At 42.5% G+C, this 19,889-nt stretch overlaps 1 protein-coding gene across 6 annotated transcripts in view; it reads left to right on the forward strand.

The window, feature by feature from the left end:
* Window positions 1–19,889, forward strand: part of POLG (DNA polymerase gamma, catalytic subunit) — a 575,771-nt gene that overhangs the window by 157,975 nt on the left and 397,907 nt on the right. For all 6 annotated transcript variants that reach the window (XM_078683205.1, XM_078683206.1, XM_078683203.1 and 3 more), the window contains exon 6: window positions 10,443–10,522. In XM_078683205.1, coding sequence (XP_078539331.1) covers window positions 10,443–10,522 — 80 coding nt within the window. The remainder of the gene's footprint in view (window positions 1–10,442; window positions 10,523–19,889) is intronic.

Below are 19,889 nucleotides of genomic sequence, written 5' to 3' on the forward strand. Positions count from 1 at the left end.
CCCTAGACAATCAGGTTATGATCCTTACGCTTCAGCCTCAGTTCTGGGTTGCAGGGAGAGTGGATGCTGTACTTCATGACCTCTTGACCTCTTTCATCCTCCTGGTGAACTTCACCAGATTGCACATGCAGGCTCTGCAGTGGGATCTGAACTCCCAGTGGGCCTCTAAGGAAATCTGTCGCATTCCAACCAGGTTTTGGAGGAGACTGCAAAAGACCTGTAGTGGTGACGGCTCGACCACAATTAGTCCTCTAGTGCATCATGGATGGTAGTTATAACCCAAGGTGGTGCAGGGCGGCTTTCAGCAATGGGAGGAAACCTTGATCGATCTCTTTGCCACCATCCAAAATATGCAGTGTCAACACTTGTGCACGCTGGAGTTCCCAAGAATGCTCTCTGAGACGCCGTCCACCTTGAGTGCAACTTGGAACTCCTGTACACCTCCTCTCCACTGCCTCCTGCCTCAAGTTCTGAAGATTGGACAACACTGAGGTGATGGAGTGCTGGAGGCCCTGCGTGGCTCAGTCCAAGTGAGAGCAGACCCTCTGGAGTTCTAGTGGAACTGGAAAGAAACTGTGTTGGCATGAAGTATAGGTGGAACAGCATCATAGGGATAGCGGTAGGGCTGTGGACAGGATAAGTATCACTTAGTCAAAGTGGTGGAGGTCCTGTTAAAAGGTGCCACTAGTTGAGAGTAGGAACCAGTAGACAACAGATATTTGAGAAATGTATGTATTTCTCAATGGTGCGTCTGGAATCAAAAATGGATGAATAGAAAATGAAGCTTGGTCCAGAACTATCCAGATCCTAAAGTTGCGTGTTCTTATGAAGGTAACTGATCCCAAAGGTGAGGCCTAACTCATTCTTTAGACTGAGCTCTTCGGAGACGCAGAGGATGCAATGATATGAAGGCTTCTATGTTCTGATGCTTCGTAGCAGTGAAGCATGTACAGGAATGATTGTGGCGGATTTGAGAGATCGCACTGTAAATAGTCCTGCAGCACACCCTTTGCTTTATCATTTTTAAACTTTTTGCAATGTTTTCTCAATCTTAGCGTGCAGCACTCCGTCATGCTCCGTCCCAAACAAGCACCTGAGTTAAACAGCTCTGTAAACGGCACGGGGTGTCCGTGCCACAAAGGAGTTGCACAGCCATATGCACAAATGTGAATGATATACACACGTATTCCATATTTACTCCAAATTCTTCCGGTTTTTATTCAAGTTCTTTTCCGATGTTTACACATTTTTTCACCATCACGTCAAAGATGCGAAGTTTTCATGTTTTTATGCGTCTTATTATTCTGAGAGTGCCCATCCAGGCTTAATCACAGACAATTATTTAAAACTTCATGGTTCCAAAACATTCAACCCAATGCATTTCGGTCCTCAAGACCTTCTTCGGGGGTATCTACAATATTAAAAACATGTTTTAATAAACGCTCCATTTATACGAAAAGCGCTCCAACAAACTTTTAGACCAAGTGTCCCTCCTCCTTCATCGATACTATAACTAAATAAAGTGTATTGACTCTTATGCGCGCTGTTATCTCCCCCGTCCTGCAGTCTTTAAACACCCATTGGGACTGTCCCATTACACATGATAACAATGTGCCCTCTCGGTGAACCTCGCGCTCAAAAACCAATTTAAATAAATCTAAATATCCCATCTACTTAAAGTGTAACCCACATCTACCTTTCTGAATCCACAGTCGATCCTTCGTGCATCCCTGCTCCAACGTTCTGAGTATCAAACCACTCCCTCTTCTCTTCTCCCTTCGACTGCAAGCTAAGTTTCCTGTCCTCTGCGTAATGTTTTATAACCTTCTCCACCCACCTGTGTTCATTTCTACATCACGTGGTCGTCTGCCTCACCGTGTTTCTTAAAGTGCTCCTTCCCCCTCCCAAATTATCCAATGCTAACAGTTACCACTTTACTTGTGTGCATACATCAACTAAAAAATAAACTAACTGTAACCAATGAAAGTCCGTGATAAAATTATCAAATGAAATGTAAAAATGGCAAAATAAACACTTATTTGTGACATTATAACTCTAAAATGTCCACTTGAAACCAACGTCCATTGCGAACAATCTTTCCAAATGTCGCTCCTTAATGTTTGGAGAAAGCGTCCTTGACGTGTATACTTCCATTAGTCCCATTTTTCATCTGTATCAACTTTTCGGCGGGGTGCTCTAACAGGGTTAGGGACAGAATTAATGAAACTGCACTGTAAATAGTCCTGCAGCACACCCTTTGCTTTATCATTTTTAAACTTTTTGCAATGTTTTCTCAATCTTAGCGTGCAGCACTCCGTCATGCTCCGTCCCAAACAAGCACCTGAGTTAAACAGCTCTGTAAACGGCACGGGGTGTCCGTGCCACAAAGGAGTTGCACAGCCATATGCACAAATGTGAATGATATACACACGTATTCCATATTTACTCCAAATTCTTCCGGTTTTTATTCAAGTTCTTTTCCGATGTTTACACATTTTTTCACCATCACGTCAAAGATGCGAAGTTTTCATGTTTTTATGCGTCTTATTATTCTGAGAGTGCCCATCCAGGCTTAATCACAGACAATTATTTAAAACTTCATGGTTCCAAAACATTCAACCCAATGCATTTCGGTCCTCAAGACCTTCTTCGGGGGTATCTACAATATTAAAAACATGTTTTAATAAACGCTCCATTTATACGAAAAGCGCTCCAACAAACTTTTAGACCAAGTGTCCCTCCCCCTTCATCGATACTATAACTAAATAAAGTGTATTGACTCTTATGCGCGCTGTTATCTCCCCCGTCCTGCAGTCTTTAAACACCCATTGGGACTGTCCCATTACACATGATAACAATGTGCCCTCTCGGTGAACCTCGCGCTCAAAAACCAATTTAAATAAATCTAAATATCCCATCTACTTAAAGTGTAACCCACATCTACCTTTCTGAATCCACAGTCGATCCTTCGTGCATCCCTGCTCCAACGTTCTGAGTATCAAACCACTCCCTCTTCTCTTCTCCCTTCGACTGCAAGCTAAGTTTCCTGTCCTCTGCGTAAGGGTTTATAACCTTCTCCACCCACCTGTGTTCATTTCTACATCACGTGGTCGTCTGCCTCACCGTGTTTCTTAAAGTGCTCCTTCCCCCTCCCAAATTATCCAATGCTAACAGTTACCACTTTACTTGTGTGCATACATAACTAAAAAATAAACTAACTGTAACCAATGAAAGTCCGTGATAAAATTATCAAATGAAATGTAAAAATGGCAAAATAAACACTTATTTGTGACATTATAACTCTTAAATGTCCACTTGAAACCAACGTCCATTGCGAACAATCTTTCCAAATGTCGCTCCTTAATGTTTGGAGAAAGCGTCCTTGACGTGTATACTTCCATTAGTCCCATTTTTCATCTGTATCAACTTTTCGGCGGGGTGCTCTAACAGGGTTAGGGACAGAATTAATGAAACTGCACTGTAAATAGTCCTGCAGCACACCCTTTGCTTTATCATTTTTAAACTTTTTGCAATGTTTTCTCAATCTTAGCGTGCAGCACTCCGTCATGCTCCGTCCCAAACAAGCACCTGAGTTAAACAGCTCTGTAAACGGCACGGGGTGTCCGTGCCACAAAGGAGTTGCACAGCCATATGCACAAATGTGAATGATATACACACGTATTCCATATTTACTCCAAATTCTTCCGGTTTTTATTCAAGTTCTTTTCCGATGTTTACACATTTTTTCACCATCACGTCAAAGATGCGAAGTTTTCATGTTTTTATGCGTCTTATTATTCTGAGAGTGCCCATCCAGGCTTAATCACAGACAATTATTTAAAACTTCATGGTTCCAAAACATTCAACCCAATGCATTTCGGTCCTCAAGACCTTCTTCGGGGGTATCTACAATATTAAAAACATGTTTTAATAAACGCTCCATTTATACGAAAAGCGCTCCAACAAACTTTTAGACCAAGTGTCCCTCCCCCTTCATCGATACTATAACTAAATAAAGTGTATTGACTCTTATGCGCGCTGTTATCTCCCCCGTCCTGCAGTCTTTAAACACCCATTGGGACTGTCCCATTACACATGATAACAATGTGCCCTCTCGGTGAACCTCGCGCTCAAAAACCAATTTAAATAAATCTAAATATCCCATCTACTTAAAGTGTAACCCACATCTACCTTTCTGAATCCACAGTCGATCCTTCGTGCATCCCTGCTCCAACGTTCTGAGTATCAAACCACTCCCTCTTCTCTTCTCCCTTCGACTGCAAGCTAAGTTTCCTGTCCTCTGCGTAATGGTTTATAACCTTCTCCACCCACCTGTGTTCATTTCTACATCACGTGGAATACGTGTGTATATAATTCACATTTGTGCATATGGCTGTGCAACTCCTTTGTGGCACGGACACCCCGTGCCGTTTACAGAGCTGTTTAACTCAGGTGCTTGTTTGGGACGGAGCATGACGGAGTGCTGCACGCTAAGATTGAGAAAACATTGCAAAAAGTTTAAAAATGATAAAGCAAAGGGTGTGCTGCAGGACTATTTACAGTGCAGTTTCATTAATTCTGTCCCTAACCCTGTTAGAGCACCCCGCCGAAAAGTTGATACAGATGAAAAATGGGACTAATGGAAGTATACACGTCAAGGACGCTTTCTCCAAACATTAAGGAGCGACATTTGGAAAGATTGTTCGCAATGGACGTTGGTTTCAAGTGGACATTTTAGAGTTATAATGTCACAAATAAGTGTTTATTTTGCCATTTTTACATTTCATTTGATAATTTTATCACGGACTTTCATTGGTTACAGTTAGTTTATTTTTTAGTTGATGTATGCACACAAGTAAAGTGGTAACTGTTAGCATTGGATAATTTGGGAGGGGGAAGGAGCACTTTAAGAAACACGGTGAGGCAGACGACCACGTGATGTAGAAATGAACACAGGTGGGTGGAGAAGGTTATAAACCATTACGCAGAGGACAGGAAACTTAGCTTGCAGTCGAAGGGAGAAGAGAAGAGGGAGTGGTTTGATACTCAGAACGTTGGAGCAGGGATGCACGAAGGATCGACTGTGGATTCAGAAAGGTAGATGTGGGTTACACTTTAAGTAGATGGGATATTTAGATTTATTTAAATTGGTGTTTGAGCGCGAGGTTCACCGAGAGGGCACATTGTTATCATGTGTAATGGGACAGTCCCAATGGGTGTTTAAAGACTGCAGGACGGGGGAGATAACAGCGCGCATAAGAGTCAATACACTTTATTTAGTTATAGTATCGATGAAGGGGGAGGGACACTTGGTCTAAAAGTTTGTTGGAGCGCTTTTCGTATAAATGGAGCGTTTATTAAAACATGTTTTTAATATTGTAGATACCCCCGAAGAAGGTCTTGAGGACCGAAATGCATTGGGTTGAATGTTTTGGAACCATGAAGTTTTAAATAATTGTCTGTGATTAAGCCTGGATGGGCACTCTCAGAATAATAAGACGCATAAAAACATGAAAACTTCGCATCTTTGACGTGATGGTGAAAAAATGTGTAAACATCGGAAAAGAACTTGAATAAAAACCGGAAGAATTTGGAGTAAATATGGAATACGTGTGTATATCATTCACATTTGTGCATATGGCTGTGCAACTCCTTTGTGGCACGGACACCCCGTGCCGTTTACAGAGCTGTTTAACTCAGGTGCTTGTTTGGGACGGAGCATGACGGAGTGCTGCACGCTAAGATTGAGAAAACATTGCAAAAAGTTTAAAAATGATAAAGCAAAGGGTGTGCTGCAGGACTATTTACAGTGCAGTTTCATTAATTCTGTCCCTAACCCTGTTAGAGCACCCCGCCGAAAAGTTGATACAGATGAAAAATGGGACTAATGGAAGTATACACGTCAAGGACGCTTTCTCCAAACATTAAGGAGCGACATTTGGAAAGATTGTTCGCAATGGACGTTGGTTTCAAGTGGACATTTTAGAGTTATAATGTCACAAATAAGTGTTTATTTTGCCATTTTTACATTTCATTTGATAATTTTATCACGGACTTTCATTGGTTACAGTTAGTTTATTTTTTAGTTGATGTATGCACACAAGTAAAGTGGTAACTGTTAGCATTGGATAATTTGGGAGGGGGAAGGAGCACTTTAAGAAACACGGTGAGGCAGACGACCACGTGATGTAGAAATGAACACAGGTGGGTGGAGAAGGTTATAAACCATTACGCAGAGGACAGGAAACTTAGCTTGCAGTCGAAGGGAGAAGAGAAGAGGGAGTGGTTTGATACTCAGAACGTTGGAGCAGGGATGCACGAAGGATCGACTGTGGATTCAGAAAGGTAGATGTGGGTTACACTTTAAGTAGATGGGATATTTAGATTTATTTAAATTGGTGTTTGAGCGCGAGGTTCACCGAGAGGGCACATTGTTATCATGTGTAATGGGACAGTCCCAATGGGTGTTTAAAGACTGCAGGACGGGGGAGATAACAGCGCGCATAAGAGTCAATACACTTTATTTAGTTATAGTATCGATGAAGGGGGAGGGACACTTGGTCTAAAAGTTTGTTGGAGCGCTTTTCGTATAAATGGAGCGTTTATTAAAACATGTTTTTAATATTGTAGATACCCCCGAAGAAGGTCTTGAGGACCGAAATGCATTGGGTTGAATGTTTTGGAACCATGAAGTTTTAAATAATTGTCTGTGATTAAGCCTGGATGGGCACTCTCAGAATAATAAGACGCATAAAAACATGAAAACTTCGCATCTTTGACGTGATGGTGAAAAAATGTGTAAACATCGGAAAAGAACTTGAATAAAAACCGGAAGAATTTGGAGTAAATATGGAATACGTGTGTATATCATTCACATTTGTGCATATGGCTGTGCAACTCCTTTGTGGCACGGACACCCCGTGCCGTTTACAGAGCTGTTTAACTCAGGTGCTTGTTTGGGACGGAGCATGACGGAGTGCTGCACGCTAAGATTGAGAAAACATTGCAAAAAGTTTAAAAATGATAAAGCAAAGGGTGTGCTGCAGGACTATTTACAGTGCAGTTTCATTAATTCTGTCCCTAACCCTGTTAGAGCACCCCGCCGAAAAGTTGATACAGATGAAAAATGGGACTAATGGAAGTATACACGTCAAGGACGCTTTCTCCAAACATTAAGGAGCGACATTTGGAAAGATTGTTCGCAATGGACGTTGGTTTCAAGTGGACATTTTAGAGTTATAATGTCACAAATAAGTGTTTATTTTGCCATTTTTACATTTCATTTGATAATTTTATCACGGACTTTCATTGGTTACAGTTAGTTTATTTTTTAGTTGATGTATGCACACAAGTAAAGTGGTAACTGTTAGCATTGGATAATTTGGGAGGGGGAAGGAGCACTTTAAGAAACACGGTGAGGCAGACGACCACGTGATGTAGAAATGAACACAGGTGGGTGGAGAAGGTTATAAACCATTACGCAGAGGACAGGAAACTTAGCTTGCAGTCGAAGGGAGAAGAGAAGAGGGAGTGGTTTGATACTCAGAACGTTGGAGCAGGGATGCACGAAGGATCGACTGTGGATTCAGAAAGGTAGATGTGGGTTACACTTTAAGTAGATGGGATATTTAGATTTATTTAAATTGGTTTTTGAGCGCGAGGTTCACCGAGAGGGCACATTGTTATCATGTGTAATGGGACAGTCCCAATGGGTGTTTAAAGACTGCAGGACGGGGGAGATAACAGCGCGCATAAGAGTCAATACACTTTATTTAGTTATAGTATCGATGAAGGGGGAGGGACACTTGGTCTAAAAGTTTGTTGGAGCGCTTTTCGTATAAATGGAGCGTTTATTAAAACATGTTTTTAATATTGTAGATACCCCCGAAGAAGGTCTTGAGGACCGAAATGCATTGGGTTGAATGTTTTGGAACCATGAAGTTTTAAATAATTGTCTGTGATTAAGCCTGGATGGGCACTCTCAGAATAATAAGACGCATAAAAACATGAAAACTTCGCATCTTTGACGTGATGGTGAAAAAATGTGTAAACATCGGAAAAGAACTTGAATAAAAACCGGAAGAATTTGGAGTAAATATGGAATACGTGTGTATATCATTCACATTTGTGCATATGGCTGTGCAACTCCTTTGTGGCACGGACACCCCGTGCCGTTTACAGAGGGATTTGAGAGATCACCATGATCACATGACTCACATAGCAGTCCTGAATTTGGAAGGCGGGTGTATCAAAGATTCATATTTTTAAAGCTCTCAGCTGTGTGACTTAAAAGTGCTGAAAAGACCTGCAACTATGCTATGAAAAATTAACAGTAAATACTAGCCTATTTTGTTGAGGCTTAAAACCAGGAGGAGTCTAGAAAACTGAAGTTAATTAAGTGAAAGATAAGCTGTTCTAATCTTGTTTTCCTTTCTAGATTCAGAGGGAGATTCTGACAGAGTGTATAAGATGGAATATGGTGATGTTTCTTTAGTGTATGAAATACAGCTGGATTGTGCTATGTAGTTGTGCAGCAGCTGGGTTACTCCATTCTCTCTAATTGCACTCAGTTTTGAGCTGGGACATGCGTGTTTTTGTTCTATTGCTGCTTCATTGACACTGTGAAAATGTACACTGTGTAATGTTTATTGCAAATTTTCACAGTGCAGTTGTGTGGACTACTAAATAAATACAAATATTTCACCCCTAAAAATATTTTCAATACCAGAGAGTGTACATTATATTTTTAAGTCTGTGTCGGGCTGGTGGACATTTTCCCTTTCTGCAGTGTCATGCTGAATTTCTTGCCTTTTTGCTGAACCCTTTGTTTGCTGGGCTACAGAACTCTGCACTTCACCCATGCTAATCTATGGTAAAGTGCTTTTGCTCCTCCAACTGACATGGTAAAATTGGTATACTCTGGATTGGCAAATGTAACTCACCCATAAGTCCATAGTATATGATACCCCAGCATACCCAGGGCCTATAAGCTAAATGTCACCAGTGGGCTGCAGCACTCATTGTGCCGACCAATACAGTGACAGAGTAAAACATTACTACAGGCCTGCCACCAGTAGCCTGGCTGTGCTGTTTTACTACAATTTCAACTTGTCAAAATACCCCCCTCTGACAAGCCTGAAGCTTCCTGTTTAATATTTATAAGTCACCCTAACTAGGCCTTATTGCCCATAAAGGTAGGGTGCATGGTATGTAAAAGTTGGGAATGTAAAACTGTAATGTTAAACATGTCCTTACAGTGACTATGCACTCAAAGCTATTTTCTCGAATGGGACTAGCTAACAAAATATTTAAAGAACTATTTTTAATAGTTGATACAAATCCAATTCATTGATGAAGTTGGATTGTTCTAAATATTTCAGAAAGGTAAGATTTAAATATTTGCCATTGCTCCGCCTTCAGCCCCTGAAAGCTAAATCTTCCTTTTCTTCTATTACTTCTGCAAGACAGTAATTAGCATTTAAAGAGGCGTGAACGAGGTGTGAACTTGCTCCTAGGATAAAAGCAATAGGCTTAACCTAGAAATGGAATATGATTCCTTAATGCTGCTTAAATAGTTGCAGATGCACACATGTGCTAGCGCTAAAATTCTAATGTTTTCAGCCGAGTGTATTGTTCTATAGTATATGGCAACTTAACAGATTGAATTGTGAGTGAACATTGATTAGTTAAAGAAATGTGTACATAAACTTGTTGCAAGTTCATTGTTTCAATGGTCTAAAATGAACGGGGATTAATACCTGTGATATAAGAAAAATGCAGATGGCTCTGCACAGACGTAACTGTGTATACAATATTAGGGGCCCGGTGTAGGTGGCCATTACCGGTCGGTAACGGCCGAATTCGGCCGTTACCGACCGGTAAATGGGTCATTGAGATGTAGGGGGCTATATTCTACAGAATCTGTAAATTTACCGAATTGGTAAATTTACTGATTCTGTAAAATACCGAATCGGTAATTTTACCGATTCGGAAAATTCCTGATGTAGGTAGCACTGTTTCCAGTGCTACAGGCCTTTTAGATTCGGTATTTTACCACCCAATCCAATTGGGTGGTGAAATACCGAATCCAGGTGTGCATGCACATCTGTGCATGCACACCTGTGCCATGTGACACACAGACATGCCCTTAGGGCATGTCTGTGTGCCACATGGCACACATGCCCGTCTTTGGGGTGCTAGAGGGTGTCAAAGTGACACCCCCTGCACCCTTGCAAAATTCGGTATTTACCGATTCGGTATGAATCGGTATTTAAGAAGTGGTAAAAAAGATTTACCTACATCGGGCCCTTGATGTCATACAACCATGAGCCCCAATTGCAAATTACATGTTGGCATACTACCTAAACATATTTCATAACTTTTAGATTTTCAGCTACAGTTTCCCACAACTTTCCTTTGCTTTTTTTTTTAAACCTTTATAGGATTTAATGAGGTACTGTGCTCTTGACGTCAAAGCAACCCACGAGGTGTTTCAGGAGCAACTTCCGCTCTTCATGAAAAGGTGAGTTAAGTTTAGGGACCCAATGGTAGGTAATCTAGGAAAAAAATCAAACTTAAATATCCTTTGAAGTATCCAGTGTTTCGTCACTTGAAGTTTCCAAATGCACCTATATTAAACGAGAATTTAGAATAACTAAGTTTAATGCTATGAAATCATGGTTTGTGTGATATGCACAAAATGTATTCTATCTTATGTTGTGATTTGGCATTGGTCACTAGGAGCATAAACATTAATATAGAATTATTGAACATTTTACAGGGCATTATTGGAAAGTTAGATCCCGAGCCAAAGAAAACGATACGTCCTGTAGACTGTTCATGAACAGTATTAGAAAATAATTTACTTGGAGCAGCAGTGATTTAGAAAATGTTGGGGAGTACATTTAAATAAGATTGTGAGCTTTTTTTTGCCTGTTTTTGTTTTATAAACAATGTTGTTTGATGGACATTTTGGCTTGACATCCTATCTTGAAATAACTAAGCGGTAGAAGAAAACATTTGTGAAGGCTATATCATAATTAACTGGAGTATTAGATCTCAAGTTATGGAAAGCCGACCTTTATTGCCAGTTAGTGCCTTCTTTAAAAATGAGTTTATTGGTCAGCATAGCCTGAGGAATGTAGTGCAAGTTCCAGTTTGTTAATTTAATTTTTGGAAATTAGTGAAATTATATTTTTGGCAATCGAGGGTGATTATCTTTTCCACATTGTCCTTTGTCTGAGATGATATTACTTGTGTAGCAATGTTAAGGTTGTTTGTGTAGCAAGGTTAAGGTTGGTAAGGTTTCCTTAGTAGAGGTCTAGTGAGAAATATCAAGACAAGTTTAGGAAGCAGAGCTTCTCTGTACCCCAGTACAAAACTATAACTCTGTTAATATTCCATAAAGTACGACTTTGGTAGTATCTAAAATGCTTCTTAAGTGATGCCGTTTAAAAAAGTATTTCAAATCAAATCAATCAAACTTTATTCGGTGCATGAAAACAACCATAAAAGCATTCTACCCAATAAAATAACATCATTAATCCAGGTGTCCCATCTACAAGTTTCTGCATGGGTTGCTATTCCAATATCAATCATAGTTGATAGCTTATAACAAGGAAACAGTTAATAATACAAAACAGTTTACCAATACAAAAATTAATCATGGTTAATGATAAAAGTAATCATAAAGTAAACATATAAATACATTTTGGTCCAACGCATCACATCATATAATTACACTATAAAACAACATTTATAAAAGCTTAAAATCAGGGTCATTTGGCATATGTAAATAAAGGTGATTAGGTGATAAATTGTGACAAGTGCAGGGCAGTGACTAATTTAAGGCTGGGAATTATAGTCCTTCGAAGATTTTAAACATCTTGTTTTTCATACATTAGGGCTTCTAAATGTGAGTTTTCCTTTCTTCTCCTTATTGCCATTGGTATAAAAACAATTACTGCGTTTCGAGTTTTATCGTTTTCCAGACTACAGATTTAATTAAAAGCATATTTATAAAAATATAGTTTTTTTCTAGAAAAAGTGGTTTTAACACAAATTTCAGAATGTCCCTGTAAAAACTACAAAAAATGCAGCGTGGACTGAGAAGACTTTCCGTCACAAGGGCAGTTTGGGAGTTTATGACTCCACTTTCCAGATCTAGGGAAAACTATTAGATAGTGTAAGGAACCGACCCGTAGTCTGGTCAAATAAAATCTATACTGTATATTTCTTTCCAATATAAGATACGGTTGAATGCCCACCAACAGAGGGCACTCACAGTAAGATTTGACACTCTGTTTTAATCCAGCTATCTCAGATCTTACATATTGCCTAGAAGTGACTAGCCTTGCCTTTAAATCTCTTTTGCTATAATCCTGGATAGACGTTGACTCATGGAGATCAGGGTCCACCTTAAATTCTTCTAAAAGATTCTGGATATACTCTGACCAGGGAATTTTCCTGCTATGATCAAGGGCAAGGCAATCCATTATTATATCCTTGGTGAACTTAGCCTCATCTTTCGTCTAGATTCCATGCCAAAACATAATTGCTGCCGTGCTAATAAAATCATTGTTAGATAGGCACAGCTCTTTGTGAACTATATAGGAGGCAGTGGAATTCGGGACTGCCAACATCCTTTTAAAAGAAATGTTGTCCTGGGTTTGCAACAGGGATGTGTTAGCCCTTCCCCACATTGCTGCTCCATGGCATGCGCCTGTAATACACTTGCTCCTATAAAATGTAAAGATTTCCCGTACCGGTTTGTTGCTAATTTTTTAAGAAAATCTGAAAATGCCCTCACATGACCGCAAAAATTTCAGCTTTCATAGGTCAATATGTGCACCCCAAGCAAAATACCTATTAAAAAGGATACCCAAGTAAGTAAAGGATGTTATTCTATTAATTTGGGCACCCCCCAAATGATGTTGCCTATTCTTCACTCTAGTTTTACCGCAGGTCATGCCGAAAGTTTAGCTGAGATTCAACAGTAAATCTTTTTCAGACATGAATTGCGTGAATTTTTCTATTAAACATTGTAGGCCATTTGCAGTCCCCAATAGCAAGACCGCATCGTCTGCGTATAGGAGTACTGGGGTGATGCGTGTGCCACTCTGGGGGCGTCAACACTTAGATTTTATAAAAATAGGTCAATGTAATTTATATATAAGGAGAATAAAATGGGCGCTAAAACACATCCTTGTGGTATCCGCCGAGTAACTCTAAAGGCAGGGGTGCATTCGCCTTTTGTAAAAAACCACATTCTAGAAGTTAAATAAGTGTAAATCTGCGATAAATAAACAATAATATCATTCGGAGCGCCCAGCCCATTCAATGTTTGCCATAATTTGGCATGGTTAACCAGGTCAAAAGCGCTGGTGAGATCAGCAAAGCAGAGGTGTAACTGACCTTCCTTAGCTCGGGTATATTTCCCTATTAATAACTCGAGGTTTAGGCATTGTTCCACCATCCCAATACCCCTTCTAAATCCATACTGAGCCTCAGTTAGGATATTCTCCTCGTTTACCCAACTTTACAGTCTTCCCAACTTAATTCTGTCCCTCAGTTTGGATGGAGAATCAAGAAGGGATATGGGGTGGTAGCACTTAGCTTTCCCTCTATTATTTTTTTTAAATATAGGTACTATTATACTTTCTAGCCACATTGTTGGTAGCACTCCTCCTATGGTAGCATTAAAAGCACTTAATAAAATCGGTGACCAGAAATCTATATTATATTTAAAAACATCCTATAGGTACCCCATCTGGTACTGTAGCTTTGCCCTTTGCACTTTGTTGGACTTGGCTCTTTTTGGTTAAAGTTCCTCAAACTTTTTGCCTTCCTCCTAGACCTTTTTCTGACATTATGTTGCCGACTTAGATGCTTTGGGCACTTTGCCACTGCTGATCAGCGTCAAAGTGCAAGTACTTCCTGAATAAAGTGTTATGGTAATTGGTTGTCCATAATTGGTATGTTTATCTTACTAGTGAATTCCCTAGTAAAGTGCACTCTGTGTGCCAGGGCTGGTAATGGCATTGTGACTAGTGGGCCTGCAGCACTAATTGTGCCACCCACACAAGTAGCCCTAAAAAGAGATCTCAGGCCTGCCACTGCAGTGTCTGCGTGCAGTTTGTTAACTGTCTTGTTGTCCTGACAAGTGCACTCACTTGCCAGGCCTTACCCATCCCTTTTTGTGCACTTCAGGCACCTCTATAGTAGGCCCAAGGTACCCCCCTGGGCAGGGAGCAGTGTATGTGAAAGGTAGGACATGTGTCAGGACAGGTGTGTACCAGGTGTGTACCATGTCCTGACAGTGAAATGCTGCCAAATTCGTTTTTCACTGTTGCAAGGCCATCTTGCCATAGTAAAGAATGGGAAATGCTGTGTCCCATGTTTCCAGCCTCTCTTCTCATAAGCATAAGATGGCGAGATGGAGTTTAGTGTGCCTGAATTTAATAACACATCTTTTTGTGAAGATGATTTTTAAATTGTTTGTTTAGAAATCACGCTTTTGGAAGTGGCTGGTTTCTTGTCTTAAACCATCCTGTGTGCCTCTGCCTGGTTGTGTATTGCCTGTCTGGGTTTCGATGTGACAGGGTGTGGGAAGTGTCCTGACACCAGGGAGCAGTATGTGAGACAGCAACAGGCTGGCCTGCATTTGATGTGGGGGGAGGAGTAGCCCCCTGGATGTGAAGAGGGTTGTGTTGCTGCCTCCAAAGGATGGCTCCACCTCCTGCGGAGTGTCTGGGCCCAGACCCTGACTATCAAAGGAAGAGGGTGTGCACTGGCAGGAACACACCCAGGTCTGGTGTGGACCGGGCTCAGGGCCCCCTCAACACAAAGACTTCAAAGGCATTTAGGGGTATAAATGTAAGAGCTGAAACCCCTGAACTCAAGACTGAAATCCAGACTGAAAAAGGATTGAAACTACTTTGTGATCAAGAGGAACATCTGCCAAAGAAGAACAGCTGAAGAGACTGAAGAGAAGGACTGCCCTTGCTGTGTGTTCTGGGGATGGCCTGCAGTTTGTTGATTTGACTAAGGAGAGGACAAGGCACTTTGTGTGTCCCCTTGCTTGAGAGGACTTTTCTGTGTGCTGTGTCCTGAAGTAACTTGTCTCCAACTGTCCGAGGAGAGCTGGTCCCCTGTTGTGAAAACTCAGGAACATCAAAGTTTCCGACCGCGTCTCAGCGATGCTTGGTGTGTGTGCTTTTTGCATGCCTGAGACTGTTGTGTGGTCCGTGGTAATGTTTACAAGGTGCCCCGTGACCGCATTGCCCCAGCAGCGTGAAACATCGTCCACGCTGCTGCATTGCTGTTTGTGGCCCGACCCATCATTGTAACTGAGGCAGTGAGTAAGGATTGCCGTCGCCGGCCCGAGCCGCAACATGCTATACGATATCTTGAAGCTAAGGAAGCTGCAAGCTAAAAGGGATCGTGATCATTGTTCGCCAATTAATCTGTCCAAGATCGTCAATGAAGGAGAAGGCAGCGTCGTAACCCATCAAGCTACTGCGTCACCTCACAACGGAGCTGCAACATCATCGGGCTGCCCAGCAGGACGTCCGACGAGCGGGGAGAGAGAGAGCGAGCGAAGTATAGCACCCCCAGGTAAGGCTTGGACTCCTGTTGGGAGCCGCAAGCGTGTGTGGCCTGGGAGGCATGCAGGAGGAGTGAAGGAGTGCTCCGATCTCTCTCCCGCTGCACTGCATTAGACGTGCTGAGTCCCCGAGCAGCCCATACCTGTCCAGCAGTACCGGGGCCGCCCCTTTAAGCTTATGACTGTTGTCTCTGCTGTTAGTGCCTAGGATTGCCCGAGTTGACCACGCAGATTGGCTTACCGCATTATTCTTGCATTACGAACCGCATTATTCTTGCATTACGAACTGCCTGATTCTTGCATTACGAACTGCCTTATTCTTTCATTACGAACTGCCTTATTCTTGCATTACGAACTGCATTATTCTTGCATTACGAACTGCCTGATTCTTGCATTACGAACTGCATTATTCGTGCATTACGAACCACATTATTCTTGCATTATGACCTGTATATTTCCTGCGTTACGAACTGCATTAGTATGTGCATTAGGACTGTCTTATTACTACATTACATACTGCATTACGAATTGCTTTGCATTGCATTAGATTATCGTGAACTGCTCATTAATACCGCAGGAACCTACAAGTGATTGCTTGCCTAATAACCGGCAAAGTGAAATATTACATATACGCATATGTTGGATTTCTATCGTTTGGTCTCATCGTATTCCTTTTGATAAAGATACCGCTATGTTTATAAAACCATTGTGGTGTCCATTTGTGGTGTTATCACTGTGGACTGGGAGCGTGGTTGCAAATGCTTTACACGTGCCAAGCTACCAGGGGGTGAGCAGAGGTTATCTGAGAGTGTGTCCCTGACTGGAATCAAGGGTCCCTATTTGGACTAAGGTACCTACCTCAACCAACTAGAGACCCCCAGGTCTAACACACTTTTATTTAAGGCGTTTTTAACTTCTTCTACGGTAATGGGTGCTATCTTCACAGTTTCCACTAAAATGAGATTACTGTTACCAGCTTTCGTGACGATCTCACTGTCCGGGTTAAAAATATGCTCAAAGTGCGTTGTCCATTAATCAATTGTTACTAGGGTCTCTATTGTTGCCACTGTTGTATCCTTAAAAAAAGGGTGGTCTATCGTTTTCCAGAATAAAATTTGGTCATGTGCCTCAGCAGCTTGGATCAGTTTTTCCCATTCCTTTCTCGAATTTCTGTTTTCCTTAAGTTCAGGGTGTATTTATAATTTTTTTCTTAGAGTAGGAATCCTTTCACTATCCCTGGGTCTTACTTTTAGGGCTACTTTTAGTTCCTTATTTATCTTTGAAAACTCCTGGTCGAACCATCTGGTAGTGTGATCACTATTTATCTTATTTTTAGATCGCCAGAGATTTCAGTCATTATATTGTGAAAAGCAGATACAATGTCAGTGTTTAAGGAAGAACTATCCAAACAGGTGTTTGTCGTTTTGTTTTTTTCCTTACTAAATTTCCCATGAATATTCTTGGATTCACGCCCGACTCCATTACTAACTTGTGTATCAATACTTGTCAGTTGTCTTTCCCCTTTCTTGCCGAGGAAGGCTTGGCTTCAGAATCAGGAGTGATGGTCGCTAAACAAGCTTTCAAGGTTGCAAAACTTTTCCACTAGCTCCTTACAATCCCCAGATACTATGGCGTGGTCAATATTCGAGGAAGATCTCGTCCTTTCATATGTTTGGAATGATTTTCTTTTCATCGTGTTCACAAGGCTCCATGAATTCTAGATTATGTTTATAGATAATGGAATTAATTGCTTCCCCATAAATATTATGTGGGAAGTGAAGGATTGGGTCGCCAAATTGGACACAATATCCACATTGGTCTCCACTCAAATAATCTCCCCCCACCCCCTTTAAAAAGTCATCTAATTCTTCTTCTAAAGTCACTTTTACTCCGTATCTTGTGCTATCAAATACATTGTTATAAAAAGTTATGACTATAATGGATTGTGTCCCCTCAGAACGAAAACATAAAAACTGATAGAACTGAGACGTGGTATGGGCTTTCCCTAGTATTAGTGGTGAAGTTACTAAAATTAAGGCCGCTAAGCCTCCTTTATGAAAATCTGAAAATCAAGGCCCTATACGACAACTTCAGTGAACAGGCGCCGGACACCACTGCAGACAGCGAGACAACTATCAGAACATGGAACCCTGTCACCGCCGAACAAACCACTGCTGCCATGAAGAACACCCACTCAGGAGCCCCCACGGACCCCTGCTCACCACACCTACCACACCTACCACAGAGCCTCCTCCACCATCGCACCCGAATTAGAACGGACCATCAACAACCTCTTTCGAATCCGGCATCTTCCCAGACAACTGGAAGCGGACTGAGGTCAAACCCCTCCTCAAGCAACCCACGGACGACCAGACGGACCTGAAAAACTACCGACCCATCTACCTCCTCCCTTTCGCCGACAAAGTCACTGAGAGACTCGTAAACGCGTAGCTGACCGCTTTTATCGAAGAGAACTCCATCCTAGACTCCTCCCAGTCCGAATTCCGCAGCAACCACAGCACCGAGTCCGCCCTGCTCTCCGCCACCGACGTCATCCGCATGCTACTCGACCAGGGCCACACTGCAGCCCTTATCCTGCTAGAACTCTCCGCAGCTTTTGACACCGTCTCTCACTGCACTTTCACAGCCAGACTTCACAACGCCGGGATCCGAGGAACCATCCTCACCTGGATCCAATCCTTTCTCTCTGGCAGAACCCAGAGGATCAGACTTCCCCCCTTCCTCTCCGAATCCACGGAGATCAGCTGCGGAGTACCCGAAGGCTCATCACTCAGCCCCACGCTTTTCAACATGTACATGGCCCTCCTCGCCGCCATCGTCAGACAGCACGGGCTCAGCATAATATCATATGCCGACGACACCCAACTCATCCTCTCCCTCACGAAGAGCCCAGAAGACACCAGACTCTGCTTCCAGGAAGGAATGAAGGACGTCGCAGCCTGGATGAAAAGCAGCTGCCTAAAGTTCAACTCGGAGAAGATTGAGGTCCTCGGCCCAACCCCCTCCGGATGGGACAACTCCTGGAGGCTCTCCGCCCTATGGAGTCCACCCACCCCCACAGACCACGCACGGAACCTCTGTATCATCCTCGACTCCTCCCTCACCATGACCCGTCAAATCAACTCCGTCCCCTTCACCAGCTTCAACTGTCTTCGCATCCTCCACAAGACCTTCAAATGGATCCTCCCGGAATGCAGGAAGACCGTCTCCCATGCACTCATAACCAGCAGACTAGACTACAGAAATGCCCTCTACACCGGAATCAACAGAACTCTCCAACGCAAGCTCCAAACCATCCAGAACACCGCAGCCAGACTCATCCTCGGGACACCACGGCACAAACACATGGCACAACACCTGCGAGACCTCCACTGGCTCCCCGTCAAGAAGAGAGTAACCTTCTAACTACTCACCCACACCTAAAATCCCTCCACAACACCAGACCCAAATACCTCAACGAAAGAGTCTCCTTCCACGTACCCAAAAGAAACCCCCGCTCAGCCGACCTTGCCCTGGCAGAGACCCCGCGCATCCGCAGCAGAGCAGGCGGAAGAGCCTTCTCCTGCGTTGCAGCCAAGGCCTGGAACGAGCCCCCTGTCGAAATTAGACGCTCCCCCCCCTGCACACCTCCAGGAAGAACCTCAAGACCTGGCTTTTCGTCTGACCGAGCTGGAGCTGAGCTGCAATCCCTCCCCGCCCCCCAACGCCTTGAGACCCTCACGGGTGAGTAGCTCACTTTATAAACCCCTGATTGATTGATTGATTGATTGATTGCTTTAGCTCTCCCCACCCTTGAAGGAGTGGCTTGTGTTGAAATCGTTTTGAACCTGTTAATGAAAAATGGTTCCGTATGCCAGGTTTCTTGTATCAAGACTAGGGAACAGTCGTGTATCGCGTTTAACCATTCCCCGTCATTTAGCTTACCCCTGCTATGTTCCAGGACATGATAGTTAAAAGCCCCTGTGTTGGCATGCTGGTATCAATTTTTTTGTAGTGAAGGTGGAGATATAGTCCTTATTACAGGCTAATGATCGACCTTCGTTCTCCCTCTGTCAATCGGTTTCACTACAACCTCTTAGAGGGGCAAACCTGTTGTTTGTGGGATAGGTTAAAAATGGATCAGAACTGTGAGGTGGGTTCACTTTACTATATGTGGACTCATTACTAGGCCTATAAAAGTACCCAATTGGGACGGCAGTTATAAACTCATCCTGTTGGTAAAAAGGCTTTACAAATGTATTTAGAAGTTCACCCATCAGGGACC

Source organism: Lissotriton helveticus, chromosome 3_1 (genome assembly GCF_964261635.1).
Source record: "Lissotriton helveticus chromosome 3_1, aLisHel1.1, whole genome shotgun sequence".
NCBI lineage: Eukaryota > Metazoa > Chordata > Amphibia > Caudata > Salamandridae > Lissotriton > Lissotriton helveticus.